The following is a 15441-nucleotide window of genomic DNA, read 5'->3' as shown; positions in this document are numbered from 1 at the left end:
ACTAGGAGCACTCGGAACCAAGGAAAGACTGCAGCAATGATTCTAGTAGAGGTTTGGCTGGCCAGAGGTCCAGAGATTCGTCTAGAGATTTGAACCAACTTCTGAGGGTGTCAATTTGGCTGTACACTTCTAAGTAGGGAGAATAGTTGGCTACTGTCATGAAAACACCCAAGCATTTCTACTTGTTCTTGTGGTTTTACAAATGAATTGTGTGGGCTGCTTCCTAATTGTTTGCTCTCCAGCACCTTGCGCAACATAATTCCCCATTATTTTGGTTTTGACTAGGTTCATTCCACTGTGTGCAGGTTCAGCTCCAATCTCCAATTTTGCCATTAAATGTCTCCCTAACAGCTTTAATGGGCATGTATCTGACAACAAAAAGGATGTTTCAAAATGAGACCTATAGACACTACCTCTGTTGTGATCTGTCCATTAGCTGATACATGAACACTTTTATGTGATGTAGCTGCTGGGGACCATCCACTTATCAACAAAGCACTAAAAGGTTTTTCTTCAGTTAACAGTGAAACATTTATAGCTTCAAAGCTTAGAATTTCTGCTTTTTCCTTGCGCGGATGCCTCCAGTCCCACTTTCCATGAACTTGACACCAACCTGGACCCATATTTCATTTTAAGCAATGTTCATTTTCTATACGCTTTAGGCCATAGTTTCTTCATAGACATATATACCACCTTCTGAAGCAGTATCATCTGAAGTTTCTGGAGGTTGGTGCATAGCCTGCAGCGTGGTGGAAGCAGAGGGAGCAGATGATGACCTGATGATCAGCGTTGAAGGCAGCAGGTGGCTGTGCCACATTCACTGGACACCCAATGTGTCCAGTGTTTCCCAGAAACATGGCAACATACATCCAGGCTGACATGCACTCGGCTCTTTTCCATCACACATATATTTCACCCCCATGCGTCATGCAAGCGAGGATAACAGACCCTGCTGCCTTCTAACATCCACATCCAGGCATCCCAGCACGCAGGCTCTTCCTTTTCTACAGCTATGTACGGCTGAACAGCTGCACAGGCCCAGATCAAGCGTAAAGTCACAATGCTCTCTCTGCATTCAGGCTTCCCAGATGCCTGCTGTGTCCACAGCTAGGTATTCTTAAATGTCTCATGCTAACATGGGCCATCTCTACTGGCCCACAAGGGGCTCCTAACTCCGAGCAGCATGGCCACAGTATGAGGCAACCTTTTCTGTTCCATTATTCACATCCAGATCCCCCATCAGTATCCATATCTGCAGCAATTAAGACTGGCATGCTAATACAGGCCATGTCCATGCACCCCCACCCCCCACCCCTCCCAGCAACAACAACTTACTGGGGACCCAGTTAGGTACACAGGCATCTTCCATCATCCACATCCAGCCCTCGCACCAGCCACTTCCATATCAGCAGCTATGTAAACCCACACACTCCATGCTATCACAGGTTGTCTCTGAGACCCACCTGGCCTCTCAGATGGAGAAACACATTTAAAATAATTATGCTCAGATAACACAATCCTGACAAAGCTGACATTATCTCACTGAGAGAATGCCAGAAAAGCAGTTTCACTATGAGGGAACACTACAATACAGTATCAGCAAGTCATTAATTCATTACAAAAGTGACATTATCTCAGTGACAGAGTGACACAAAAGCACAACTGATGGGTGAAACACTTTCAAATGGCTTGTGCTCAGATAACACAATGATGGAATTAGTGAAGTTATCACACTGAGGAATGAATAAACAGAAGACATCACTTCCAGCACGATTGTATGTGAATATAATTCATTCACAGGTGTCCTCCCAAAACAAGAAAAAGAAAGTTTTTCTCTTGTTTTCACCTTTGAGGACAATCCAAGCATTCGGGATTAAACTATTTGTGAAAAATAAAAAGAAAAGGGGGTGGGGGAAGAACCAGATTTAGCAAACAATTTCTTTATTTTATAAGGCTCCATTTTCACTGATTTTGGCATGTTATGGTGACTATTTAAAGTATTTCCCACCTAAACAAGGTACTCAGCAGGGCTACCCAGTGATGTGACTGTAGTTTGCAATCAAGCTGCGGTGGTGGTGGCAATCAGGTCTGGTAAGTAGTGATGTGAACTAAAGCTTCATGAAGTAGTGCAGCTTTCCAGTAAATTGGTTCAGGAAAGTGTTGTGACCATGACCAAGGTGATAAAGATGGGCAACTGCGTGATTGGTATTACACTGCTGTGAGATTCTTTTTTTCCTGTCACTTCTGGAGAATGGCACTGATTAAGCAGACAGGTGACAGGAGATGCGCTTGTCTAACCTCGACACCAACCCCCTGATGAGCAACACAGGGGTTCCCCAAGGAACTGTGCTCTCCCCTTTCTGTTCACCACCTACACAGCTGACTTCCCGTACCACTCTGAGACATGTCATCTCCAGAAGTACTCGGAGGACACGGTCATAGTCGGATGTGTGGAGAAGGGACAAGAGGATGAATACAGGGACCTTGTGGAGAGTTTTGTCAGGTGGAGCAGGAAGAACCTTCTGCAGCTCAACATGACCAAGACAAAGGAGATGGTGGTGGATTTCAGTAAAAGTAAGTCCCCTCCCTCCCCAGTCTGCATTAGTGGAAAAGATGTGGAAATAGTCTCATCTTACAGGTTCCTGGGTGTGACATTTTAATCTTATTTGTATTTATTTATTCTATTTCTATACTTTGTAAATACAAAACCTAGACAGTTATATTAATCCACGTTAGGCTGCTACTACAATTCAATTTCCCTACGGGGATGAATAAAGTACCGTACATCTTGAATCTTGAAAGCATTGGCACAGTATGTAACAGCACTGATGACCGATGGAAGCCTTGGTGATGACTTAAGGCTTCAGTGACACAGTAGAACCTTAAGTGGTCAGTAACATAAAGGGGAATCATGGCGGTTATTTATTGGTCCATTATTGCTTTTGATTTGATTCACCATGCACTTTCTTTTTGATTACACTACCTTGAATTATGGTCTCAGGATGTCACAAAAAAATATAACACAAACATGAGCTCATGTCGAAGGCCTTGTGTTTTATTTGGCAAATCTGATTGCAGCAGTCTGTGCCCATATACTAAGCCTGAAATTTTGCTCTTTCAATCATATTCAATCAAAAAGCAAGTCAAACAATGCACATGTCCCACTGCTTCATTGTTGAGCATCATTGTTTAATAATATCATAAAATCTTCAGTACGAAATGTAGTACTGGCAAACCCTCTCTTTCTCTCTCTCTCTCTCTCTCTCTCTCTATATATATATATATATACACACACACACACACACACACACACACACACACACACACACACACACACATATATATATATATATATATATATATATATATATATATATATATATATATATATATATATTTATCTCTATTCTATCTCTATTTGCCTCAAAGGCTCACCTTAGCTGTCCCAAGGGGCCACAACAACCAAATGAGTGACAGGGATTCAATTCAATTTTTTTTTTCTAATGGAAACATGCACGTCTGATGCGTCTGATAAATAGGATTGTATAGCAATTTTCTGTTTGACCGCACTAGATGATTGTATGGTTTCAAGTGGACATGATAATAATGATAATAACCAGCGAGGAGTGCATTTTGGCACGTCTGATTGTAACACTATATACTGTACAGTTTGATTATATTTTGCTTTAGGAAACATTTAAATGTTGCTGCTAGATTAATGACATATGCTCTATTGCAGTAATTGACATTGTGGATTTTAGTGAAATAGAAAGTTTTATGGGTGGCTCAGGATGTGGCGAAGGGGGCGTTCCTCAGTTCCTTTCACAGGAGGATCCAGGTACCAGATCACCTTCCCATTTGTATTAGCAGTGGTGCTATGGCAGCATTTGCTTGGCTGTGGTTTAATAGGAATCCAAAATCCCCCAAAGGTCAACTCCTGGAAAATGTTTAAGATCATCATCAGAGAATGAAAACCACGTAAACACACACACACACACACACATATGTTGGGTGGACTCCCTGGTGCATGAGCTGAAAAAGATAATTGAGGGATCATTAATGTAACCAAAATAGTTATTTTTCTGCCGATTCATCACAAATGACGCAGTTTGACACACGCAAGCCCTCAACATAACTAACAGTTAGAACGCAGCACGCGCGATTCCGTCACGTGACAAAACGAACCAATCGCGAGATTCGCATGGCGGCGAAGGCGCTGAGCAGCTGCACGCGTCGCCCGTCACGTGACCAAAAACGCGCCACGATACAGCAGTTCAACACAACCTGATGAGCTCCAGTTTGGGATCCTCGGTTTTTCCGAAATCACTGTTTTCCTCACCGCCACATCTGTTCGGCAGGTACAAATGCGAGGCGCCGTTATGAAATTATGATATGTTGGGTGTTTTTTGGTTGCACCAGTTGCAGACAGCATATTAGCAGACTGAACATTGGGCTCGTCCGTTTTGCCAACCCATTAAATATGTGTTACTGTAATGGTCTGTTGTGTAACTCCAACAACGACAGCGTAGCCTATGACTTTTAAATATATTTATACATATATCATGTTGATCAATTAACCTGCTAACTTTAAAAACATGAGTTATGGTCGTAGAGCTTCTCGTCTTTCCTACCGTGATGCTGAAAAGTTTAATGCCGGAAGTCGCTATCTTTTGACTGAATTAACTTACAATTATACATAAAATTATGTATTTGTGTTTTGCATTTAAGTATGATTCTAAATTAAGTGAAGCTCTTTAATTGTAACGTGGCACATACAATAGATTCATATTTAGAAATTAACCAAAGCAGCGAAATTAGGCTTAATTGTGCATAGTAATTATTAAATACATTTCCCAACTCTGGTATTGTTAGGGATGCTGCTATTAATAGGTTTGAAATTAAATAACTTTATGTAAAGGTACGTGCGAACGCTGCACTAACCTTGTGTAGTTTCAGATCTAACCACAAAGTATTGCCAGTGGGATCCTTGTGTGCTTGGAACATGCACAGACAAACATTATTTATGTATTTATTCATTTTTTTCCCACAACACTGCAGAGGGGGATTCTGAAATCATGGTTATATAATTGATTTTTAATGGGATTTATTTAATAGCAAGATTGACAGGGCATTGGCGGTATTCGACAGCTATCTTTTTATCCGTTACAGGCTATGATAAATGCTGACAGTACCGACTGTTGTTGTCATTCACCCCATGCAGGCTTTATCAGATCCAGCATCTGAGTTTCTGTCTGTATTCCACACCATGGCACAAACTGGACCCATAGTCTCCAGTAGTGGCACTGTCCAGATCCGCTTCAGTAGCATAGACCTGGGAACCACCAAATGGCGAGAGGGAACATTTGAAATCCTGGAAAAGGATAACAAGATCTCTCTCTGTTTAAGATTCAACTGTGGAACTTTGAAGATTTTTCAGGTATTTTGTTTTTGTACCCTGGATTTTATTTGTTCTTTCTTCACCATGTTTTGACTATTGATTAGCTGTTTGCTCTGCAAAAGAGGAGCCAACACAATATAAGAAAGCTGAATATAATGTTATGGCTTATTTGTGTGTCTCACCTCAACGATTTTAATTTGACTTTCCTGCTTGCAGCTGAATCAGAATCTGAAGACATTCAGCCAAAATTTGAGCCGCATACAGCTAAACTTGAAGGACAGTAGCGTCATTGTCCTGGATAAAGTGCCCCAGATGTTGGTACAGCGGACCTATGAATACCTGAAAAAATTAAAGCAGGAGAAAGAAGGTAACTGCACTTTCTGCCACATGAAGAAATGCAAAGCTTAACTTATTTGCCTTGTACAGGCATGATGTTGGTGTTAAATAAGTATATTCTCTTTAAGACAGCATTGTTTGAAATGAATGTTCTGCTAAAATGTAAGGAAATAAAAGTTGTGGAAAAGTTTAAAAACCTTTTTAGTTTTTAAAAAAAAATTCAGCTGATTTACAAGCAGCTTGATTAAAGGTTTTTGATAAAATGTAGAATCGGCTGCACACTTAATATGGTTTGAGAACTGTATAGGGAAATTTTAGTTTCTCACCAGCAACAGCTGGGAAATTAGTACTGCCAGAATATCGCAAAAGAACTACAGTAATTTGTAATCGGCACACCATCTCCTTTCCTTGAAGTTCGAAAATCATTTAACGGAAGTGGAAACTTTGGTGTGCTTGGGAACTGCTCTCTGAAAAATGAATCCAGGCCCCTTGCTGAGACACAGGTGAGAAACAACCCACTTGAAACATGAACCATATATTTAACAGTTGAGTATAATAAAGCAAAGGTATACACTCAGGCCTGTACTGTAATAAACATTGATATTTGGCAAATTAAATTTTTCCTTTTATATTTCAACGCTAGTCTGAAGTATGTGTACGTTTTTGTAATTTCATTGTTTTCTGAATTCATTTTTTTAAATTATTTTTTTGGTCCGATTCTGCTACGGCACCTTTAACCTTAATGTGGAATTGGCCTTTGATAATTGTAATTACGCATTAAGGTTTAATATCTTTCAGAAACCACCGAGGTGGGGAGCTACAGAGTGCCTGGTGGACACGGTGCAAAAGAAGCCTTTGGTTAGTCCAAGTAGACCCGCCGCCATTCCGTCCTTCACTGGACTCTCTGAGAATAGGTACTGTAGCAAGTCTTGGTTAAGTTCATTTAAATGAGTGCTTTCCTTTAGTGTCGATGTGGTGGGCGTTAATTAAGAAAGAAATATTCTTTCTACACAAACCCTACATTTTTTCGTCGAGTCGTGTCAGCTAAATTATATGAAGTCATTAAAATTGTAAGTGAGGGACTGCATCCATGTATGTTACACTGCGTCATTATTTGTTGCCTGTTACTGTTTTCAGAAACGAGAAAAGAAAAAGGCCCTTTCAATACATAAGTGACCTAGTGGAGGAACCTCCTAAGGACCAGGGCTCCTCCAGGTAAATGCAGCGTCCCTTTCTTTCTACCACTCAATGATTAGAATTATTAATTATAGAAGAACTCTGATCAGGTCTAGACATTTAGGAATAATTTCCTAATTTCTTTCTTAAAGTTTCTCTGATTTTAATTTTAAATTTGGGTAAAGGTCATTGTTGCCTTTTAAGCCCATCAGCTTCACAAGGTTGAAATGGAATCGTGCATTTCACAATTGGAAAATATCCAACTGGAGAAGTGATGCTGTTATTGCCATTGGTGATCTTTTTTGGGTGTCTTTAGGTGGAGGTGCCCTGAATCAAGGGCAAATAATAAAATGTTTCCTATTTGACTTATGTGTCTCTACTCTTTTCTTTTGATAGCTGATGGGGTTTGTGTGCTCTGTGATTTTTGATGGGAACTTTTTTTAAAGATATTCTGCTTCCCTGATGGGCATGGTCATGTATATCTGTATTATCTTGAAAGGACATCCAGTTCTCCACGGACTACCACAGTGACTGGCTCCAACTCGCTTCCCCATCATTCCACTCCCTTTAAGAGAATTCACAGACCCATTGACTATGGTGGCTGGAGAAAGCCGAGACTTTCCAACCCGGCACAACCGCAGCCTCCACTACAAGGGTGAGGAACAGAGAACAGAGAGCGTATACATGTACTTTTACTGGTTGTGATTTCGATGATAGTCACAGCATCTAAAATGAATGGTAACACAAGCCCTTTAAATGTTTATGTATTAACTTTACTGAATGTATGAGTGGATGATTGTGCCAGGGGGTGGCTCAAACCTCTCCTGTGTATTTGTCCCACACAGTTTCAAGTATACCTTTAATCAAATTTGAATATATAGAGACTGTTGATTTAAGAGGGAGTTTTTTTTTTTTTTCTTTTTTTTTTTTAAAATTCATCTTATCACTGAAAATCATTTCAGATTCTCCAACCTGGGGAACACTTGTTACATGAATGCTATACTGCAGTCACTCTTCAGTGTCCCTTCCTTCTCCAAAGACATGCTTAGTCAGAGCGTTCCTTGGAGCAAGGTATCGATCAATGGACTTATCAGGTACTTGTTTTTTTATGTTAAAAATGTAGTTTATATGTGGAATAACCACTGAGTGATGAGATGGGGCATGGGCATAAATGCTGACATCAGAACTGCATGTTAAAATCACGTGGGTCTGCACTCCTCCAATCATGGCAGCTTTTCCATAATTCCAGCCAATCACTGCACTCATTTGCAAACTAATTTTACAAGTAAATTTCCTGATTTAACACGTGAAAATGGCAAACTACTTTGCACCACGTGCAATATTGTGCAACATAGATTAAAGGAAAAAATTTCAAAGAGGAAATGGTGGAGAGGGTTAGTGCACACATTTATAGTTAGCCCAATTGATTTGCCATGCCTTTGCAGTATAGCTAAACTCAAACCTTAAACATTTTTTGAAAAGTTAGCAATTTTGAGATCTTGAACTTTTTGTCAAGTCATTGATACAAAAAAGGAATAAACCTATAACATTTTTTTTTCACTGCTTATAAACTTGCCTCTTTGGAAATAATTCTTTCTCCCCGCTTGCAGGTGTTTTGTTCATCTCCTGGCCAAGAAGGATGTAGGAAGCTCTGAGACTAAAAAAGACCTTCTGAGAAAAGTGAAGAATGCCATCTCCTCTACAGTTGAGCGTTTCTCTGGAAACATGCAAAATGTAAGTGCATTAAACTCTACCACTATTAGTATTTAAAAAAAAAAAAAATTCTTAACCACTTTATGGTCACGGGAGCCTATCCCAGCTGAATATGGGCAAATGCAGAGTACACCTCTGAATGAGTTGCCTTTGCAGGACCCTATGTGAGAATTTGGGTGTTTGGTACCTTGCTCAAGGTGTCCTGACACCTCCCCCTACTACCAGAACACCTTCCATGTGTTGTCCAGGGCTTGAACCGAGAACCCTCCGCTTCTCAGCCCAATCCCTACAAACTGAGCTTCCACCGCATCTAATAATATTCATAATAATTGTTCTACTTTGATAAAAAAGTAGCAGCGCAGTCTCCTTTTTATTTATTTTCCTTGTACTCAGATTATTCCTTGCATTCTTCTGCAGGATGCGCATGAGTTCCTTTGCCAGTGTTTGGACCAATTAAAAGAGGAGGTGGCAAAGGTCAATAAAAGTTTGACAAATGAGGCTATGGTGACCTCACCTGTCCGCACGGGTGGTAAGGGTGGCCAGGACTCTGTCTCGTCAACAGCCAGGTCGGGGGGTCTTAAAGAGGTGGGCCCCGCCCTCATCTACACCTGCCCTGTGGTAAACAACATGGAGTTTGAGGTGCAGCATACCATCACCTGCAAAAGGTGAGACCAGCATAAGGGGCATTTCTCTGTCCTGCATTTGGGGTATTGAAATCTGAATCAGTGGTCAATGATGTTTGAGGACCACCATTTATATGCATTAGTTCACTTGTGCACATAATCGATTCCCTCAGGTTGCTCATTGACACATTAAATACAAGTTAGAAGCAATGTAACCAAAACAAACAAAACACTAAGAAATGGAATAACATGTTCAATAAAGGTTTTTACAGCAAAGTCTGAACAACCAAATAAGTACAACTGCAAGGATATACTGCACGCATAACAATCAGGCCAAATGAAAGGGTTAGGAGCTCCGTCGAGTTGTATCAGCCTATCCAGATTTACTGTATCTGCAAGGTGCTGCAAGTTGTATCAATGTGCCTACTACTTGTGTATATAATCCTCATGCGGTTTCATCTTCTTCAGTGTGCAGTGACAAAATGATTTCTCTTTCTATTCATTTTTGTTTATAATTATAAGGTCCCAACAAATCAGCATCATCTTCTGTGAAAAGATCATGAAATATCATCTCTCGCTTTTCCTCTGCAGCTGCGGTGAAGTGGTGACCAAGCACGAGCGGTTCAATGACTTGTCCATTGATCTACCACGCAGAAAGAAAAAACTCACTCTTTGTTCTATTCAAGATTCTCTGGATCTTTTTTTTAGGGCAAGTGTTCTTTATTTTGTTTTTTAAAGGCTTCCAATATGAGATCGTTTTTTATTAATCGTAGTTAATGATGGAGTATTAAAAGGCACAGATACCTTGTTTTCCAAGCATTCTATTTATTTTGAGTTTGAACTGGCTTAACTATAGCTGTATGTAAAAAAGAAAAAAAAAAGACATGCTTATGTTTTGCAGATGGAGGAGATCGAGTACTCTTGTGAGAAGTGCAGTGGAAAAGCAGCAACTGTCTCTCATAAGTTCAGCAAGTTGCCCAGGTATGGACCTCTCCAGTTTACCTACTGGTACACTATTATACTCCAAATTTTACTCAACGTTTTGCTCTCTTCTTGCCACAGAGTGCTCATTTTACACTTAAAACGTTACAACTACGACCCTCAGCTGTCTCTGAACAACAAGCTTGGTCAGCGGGTAGTGATTCCTCGGTACCTGACTCTGCTGTCCCACTGCACCCAGGTCACACAACCTCCTGTCAGTATCAGCTGGGTCACTCAAACCTCCATGTAAGACATGAGAAATGTGCCACATGATAAATCATTTTTCTGTTAAAGACAGATCTTCAACTCTACTTCAGTATTTATAAAGCTTGTAAAACATTTTTTGCTATGTTTCCCATAAATGTTAAAAACTGTAAAACTGTTGAAATACCATTTTGCCAAGATAAAAACACATGAGTATTTTTTATAAGAGTACAACAATCAGGAAAATCCAGTTGAATCTCAATCATTTAAAATGTTTACTATAGTGTTTGCATTCTCACAGTTTTGCTGACACATTGTTTGACACACTTAAAGATCTGTCATAGTTACGAGGTGTGAATACTTTGGTTTAGATTATATATCAAAAAATGATCAAATTCTGTGTGTAGACCTTTTGAGGAAGAACCATGGAGCAGCCCTGATACAGGATTTGAGGACACAGAGGCTCAAGACTTGGCCTACATTACAGATCTACTTGAGACCAGACAGCCAGCTGGTAATCCATCATCACGATGTTACACACTTAATGAGTGTTATGGTCTATATTCCCTGTTTGTAATCATCCTACAGGTCTAACGTTCTCTAATTGATGTGTGGTATACTGAGCAGTGTCTTTTAATATTGTGTAGACATGGATGAGTTCTTAGACATGACCATGGACGAGGACAAGGAGAACCAAACCCCCAAGGGTCTGCAGTGGGAAAGAGATCTGGACTCACAGTGTAATCGTAATCAGGAGAGGGAAGAGCAGGAACTTCAGCAGGCCTTGACCCAGAGTCTGATGGAGTGTGTAAGCAGAAGACCACCTGTTTCTCTTTTTTTAATGGTGCTGCAGGGAATTTTTATTAATTTTCTGTGAACTGCCAAATGGGGGAAAGTCTTGAAATGAAAGAATTTACTTAAAAATGGTAACTTCTAAAATATCACAATATACACCTGAAAAAACAAACATAGTGTCTTAAATGTTTCTATTTTAATGAGTAATGACATTTATGTAACATTTCTTATTTTAGGCAGCCCAAGAGATGAGGGAGGAGGATGATCTGAGGAGGGCTACAGAACTCAGTCTGCAAGGTTTCATGTTTCATATTTCATGTTTGATGAAATATTGAGAGATTTACTGCACAATCTGAAACTTAAATTAGTTTAGTTGTCAGTAGATGTGTGATCATTTAGTGGTTTTTAATAGCTTGTCTAAGCATTAATTCTATCCCAACAGAGTTTAACAGGTCTCTGCCTGAGATGTTGTGCTCAGATGATGACTCTGGAAATCAGGACATGATGGATACTGACTGGACCGAGGCAGAGGATGAGAGCCCAAAGAGAAATGCTGAGGTAATTTTAAAAATATCAGATATCATCGAGCTGCTTTTTACAGCGTTGTTACTAACAGCAGATCACCTTTCTATCAAAATCTGGACTTTGACCAGTCACCATTTTGACTGTGACGTCATCATGTACTTTGACAATACACTGTTACTTTTTGCAATAACATTCAACTGTTTCTATTGCTAAAATAAATTCTAGGTATAAATACTATTGTTATTTAACCACGTTCTGTGCTTCACAGAGTGGAGACCTGGCCAACTCTTTCAGACTCATCAGTGTCGTCAGTCACATTGGAGGCAGCTCTTCCTCTGGTGAGCTTTGCTGTACCTGAGTTGTGAAAATACTCGGGACGATGATGATGATGATGATGCCACCCTTTTTCAGTAAATTCAAATTCTGATGCATGAGCAGCTGTTTTTTTTCCCCTCTGTCTAGTATTAAGATTAACTTTCTCCCCGTGTGTGTATTTTGTCCCATCTCTATTGCTGCTGATGCAGTTCACTTGACTCAGAATCCTGTGCTTCAATTAATTTCATTTTTCTGCACACAAGGTCATTACATCAGTGATGTGTATGACACGAAGAAGCAGTCGTGGCTGACGTACAATGACCTGGAGGTATCAGAGACGCAGGAAGCTGTTGTTCAGCGGGACCGTGATCGCAGCGGTTACATATTCTTCTACATGCACAAGTGAGTTGTGACAATAATGTGTTGTATTTGTATATCTAAAAATACCAATCGGAAATTTGTAGTATTTGTGGCCTGTAAGCAGGTTTGGTATGTTATGAAGAACACTCAGTAATCTGAACCACACAGAGATTTAAGAAATATAAGGAAACAGTTAAAGCAAGATTTATGTATGCAATGCAATTCAGCTATGATGTGTGTCTTCAGGGATGTGTTGGAACAACTGTCTGAAATGGAGAAATCAGGAGGCATCGCCACCACAGGAAGGAAGCAATGCTGCTCCACCCCTGTGAATCGATTCACATTTAAACAGGACTGACTGCTGTCCTGCTGTGCTCTGCTTTTCTCTGGGACAATTAACTGTTGAGCTAAACTAGCGACTAAACCAACATGGCTGTTTAAATGTAAAGTGGATAAATTCTAGAAAGAAATTGTATTATTCCAATTTGTTTCTGTAGGATAAACTGTAATGCCTCCGAAATCAACGTTGCTGAGAAGGTTGGAGAAATTACTACGTTAATATTACATTTGTACACTTCTATATTTATAAACCTGCCAAAGTCAAGATAACACATGATGCACTTTACACATAATTCTTGATTTAAACCAAAGCCAAACTAAAGCAGTTATATTGGGTTTGGATGCAGGAAAGCCTTTTGATTCTCTGAATGGGTCGTTCCTTTATACCTGCAAAAATATGTTTCATAAATCTTATCTTTAACGTTACAACATAACATTAATCTTATTTACCACAATGAGCCAACAAGGAAGTGGAGAGAATGAAATGCTTAGTGCTACCCCTCTTTCAGGAAAGGCCAGCACTAGAGTAGAGTCTGTTTGGATCTTGGGCCTTATTTAATGTTGTAATAAAATGAATGTACTTCTGTGGATTTTAAAATTGCTCTAATTTTTGCAAATAGGTTTTCCAAATTAAACATGCAACCTTAAATATACTGCAGGCTTGAAGACCATAAAATTGTAGCAAGGATCCCGCTACAGGCAATAATTGGTCACAATAATTTGAAACACATTGATATTATTCTCAATACAAGTGCATGTCACACAAATACAGCGTCAACTACTGTCTTGGCATTAAAACTAGTATGTACAATATTTGGTGCACACCTCTTTGAACAGCAACTTGTTCTAGTGTAAACAACCTTATAGATTGAGATCTGGTGTTTGGAAAAAAACAAACAGACCTGCTTTATAAATGATATATTTAATTGGACAGATTACAGTTCTTGTCACGCTGCCATTATAAAAGTGCATAATTGCAGATGAGGTCTGCAACACGCAGCTGATTAATTTTTCTGAGAAGATTTCTTTGTCAGTGGCACCAGATGACTTCCTGTGAGTCTGTTGTACTCATTCAAAATGTATGTTTCTTTCTGCAACATCTGCAAAATAAGCATAACTTGTGTAAGACAAAAAAGTTTGCCACGTTCTTTGATGCTGGGCTACAGTGAACCACTTAAAGCAAAAACTGAAAAAGGTTTTTGAGAGATGAAATGGCTGTTGTGAATGGTGATGAAAATCATTAATAATTCACATGATAAGAAGACTTAGATTCTATTAATGTGATGGAACATGGATGTATCAGCCAAATTAAACTGGTTTATGTTTCATATTTTTTTAATCTTCATACTTACGTCGTTCCACTCTTCCTCTGTCTCATGTCTGAAGCCCAACAGATGACAGATACCATGTGCAGCAGTGACCTGAACCAAGAGAGCGCAACTCTTGGTGAAGGAGATGGCTAGAAAAGTGCTATATGATACATTTACTATTCCAGACACATTTTCTAATGTGGTGCAAAGTGGGATAAACAGGTATAGGAACCACTGACACAGTGTGATTATAATCATCAGTGATTTGGTCTATATTGTATAGGGTTATGTTTAGTTCTAAACATGACACAACATTTAAAAGGGGTCAACAGGTTCCATTTCAGCTGATATTAAAAGGAATATGTTGTACCAATTTGACACCATGATGTTTTATATGCTGTAATTTTACTTTCAAGTGCTTTGTGAGAGCTGGCATATTTTATCTGCTAAATTTTAGGATAGAAAAATCCTCAATAGTTACTTAAATCATTGAAAAGCTTGAGGTTTGTTTAAATTTGGAAAGATAACAAACACCTACAGTCAGGGCCGGGTAAAGGTCCGAGGACTCCTCCTCACACCGTGACATTACAAACTCCACACCCAAGAAAACGTCCCCGAGGTTCAGCTCGTCTTTGTGGAGAGGGCATGGTAGTTTTCCAGGTCTCAAGTCCTAAAAGCACATCAACCAACACAAAATCATTCAGCATTGAATAGAAGTGGTGGCTACTCAATCTCAATTTACCTGGTAAAGTGGAAAGGACAGTACATCCGTGGGACTTCTTTTATTCCTGTAACGGGAGTTGATCTGTTGCATCTTGCGGTTATCCACACAAATGATGCCCAGGTCAAATTTTTGTATTCCCATTATGTGTGTCAGCGTTTCTACATCCCTGCGAAGCCTGGATCGCTTAACAGGCACTATCTTTTGGAGATTCTGCAGCACAATTCCCATTTTAAAACGAACATACCCAAATATAAAGAGAAGAAATGGGCTGAAATAAAGGCTTAAGATAAAGCGCACGTCGACATAGAAAAAAATGAAGATGACGCGAACCTCCTACTTATACACGGTAGTAATAATAATAAAACAAAACTCTCGAGGTTAAACGGTTGATAAACCGGCTATGAGATACAATATCGCCACAATCCGGACACTTCAAAACAAAATGATACATACAAATAGCTACAGTTGAAATTTTAACAATGTGTCTGGTAAATCCAGTCAGTATGTTTAACACTTAATCAAGAAACTATTTGATTATATCGAAAGGAGCCTCATGAGAAAAAAGAATCCTTCTAAATTCCGGAACAGAATTTGGTAGTCAGGGGAAGCAATTGATGTCGGACCGGAACCGGATATTCAACA

The 15441-nt window shown here is 39.5% G+C and overlaps 2 protein-coding genes across 3 annotated transcripts; one reads left to right on the top strand and one right to left on the bottom strand.

The window, feature by feature from the left end:
* The first annotated feature begins 2553 nt into the window (after positions 1-2553).
* Positions 2554-14095, top strand: usp37 (ubiquitin specific peptidase 37). 2 transcript variants are annotated; one of them, XM_029846372.1, is made up of 20 exons: positions 2554-2574; positions 5222-5437; positions 5615-5765; positions 6149-6237; positions 6533-6648; positions 6872-6949; positions 7410-7565; positions 7873-8004; positions 8521-8644; positions 9041-9288; positions 9838-9955; positions 10148-10227; positions 10309-10473; positions 10839-10945; positions 11079-11239; positions 11463-11523; positions 11669-11784; positions 12020-12089; positions 12330-12468; positions 12673-14095. In XM_029846372.1, exons 2-20 carry the CDS (start codon positions 5267-5269, stop codon positions 12782-12784), a joined length of 2394 nt encoding a protein of 797 aa, XP_029702232.1. In that variant the 5' UTR covers positions 2554-2574; positions 5222-5266; the 3' UTR covers positions 12785-14095. The 2 variants fall into 2 exon arrangements, with proteins under 2 accessions (XP_029702232.1, XP_003976082.1); XM_003976033.3 differs by lacking the exon at positions 2554-2574 and adding an exon at positions 4230-4358.
* LOC101061982 (ybeY metalloendoribonuclease) lies at positions 13675-15392 on the bottom strand. The gene is made up of 4 exons (XM_003976034.3): positions 14818-15392; positions 14614-14745; positions 14118-14186; positions 13675-13865 (listed from the first exon to the last, which is right to left on the bottom strand). The coding sequence occupies exons 1-4, from the start codon at positions 15025-15027 to the stop codon at positions 13770-13772; spliced, it is 507 nt and encodes a 168-aa protein (XP_003976083.1). The 5' UTR covers positions 15028-15392; the 3' UTR covers positions 13675-13769.
* Positions 15393-15441: the final 49 nt, after the last annotated feature.

The sequence above is a fragment of the Takifugu rubripes genome, chromosome 1 (assembly GCF_901000725.2).
Source record: "Takifugu rubripes chromosome 1, fTakRub1.2, whole genome shotgun sequence".
Taxonomy (NCBI): Eukaryota; Metazoa; Chordata; class Actinopteri; order Tetraodontiformes; family Tetraodontidae; genus Takifugu; species Takifugu rubripes.
This window is presented reverse-complemented; position numbering and strand designations above follow the sequence as displayed.

What these genes read in the sequence shown, in the direction of transcription:
- usp37 (XM_029846372.1), top strand. Translation starts at nt 5,267, where the DNA reads ATGGCACAAACTGGACCCATAGTCTCCAGTAGTGGCACTGTCCAGATC. An exon ending in ACTGGACTCTCTGAGAATAG is followed by an intron (nt 6,649 to 6,871) that starts GTACTGTAGCAA and finishes TACTGTTTTCAG; the next exon opens with AAACGAGAAAAGAAAAAGGC. An exon ending in AAGTTCAGCAAGTTGCCCAG is followed by an intron (nt 10,228 to 10,308) that starts GTATGGACCTCT and finishes TTCTTGCCACAG; the next exon opens with AGTGCTCATTTTACACTTAA.
- LOC101061982 (XM_003976034.3), bottom strand. Translation starts at nt 15,027, where the DNA reads ATGGGAATTGTGCTGCAGAATCTCCAAAAGATAGTGCCTGTTAAGCGA. An exon ending in TGTCCTTTCCACTTTACCAG is followed by an intron (nt 14,746 to 14,817) that starts GTAAATTGAGAT and finishes ATGTGCTTTTAG; the next exon opens with GACTTGAGACCTGGAAAACT. An exon ending in CAGAGGAAGAGTGGAACGAC is followed by an intron (nt 13,866 to 14,117) that starts GTAAGTATGAAG and finishes CTTATTTTGCAG; the next exon opens with ATGTTGCAGAAAGAAACATA.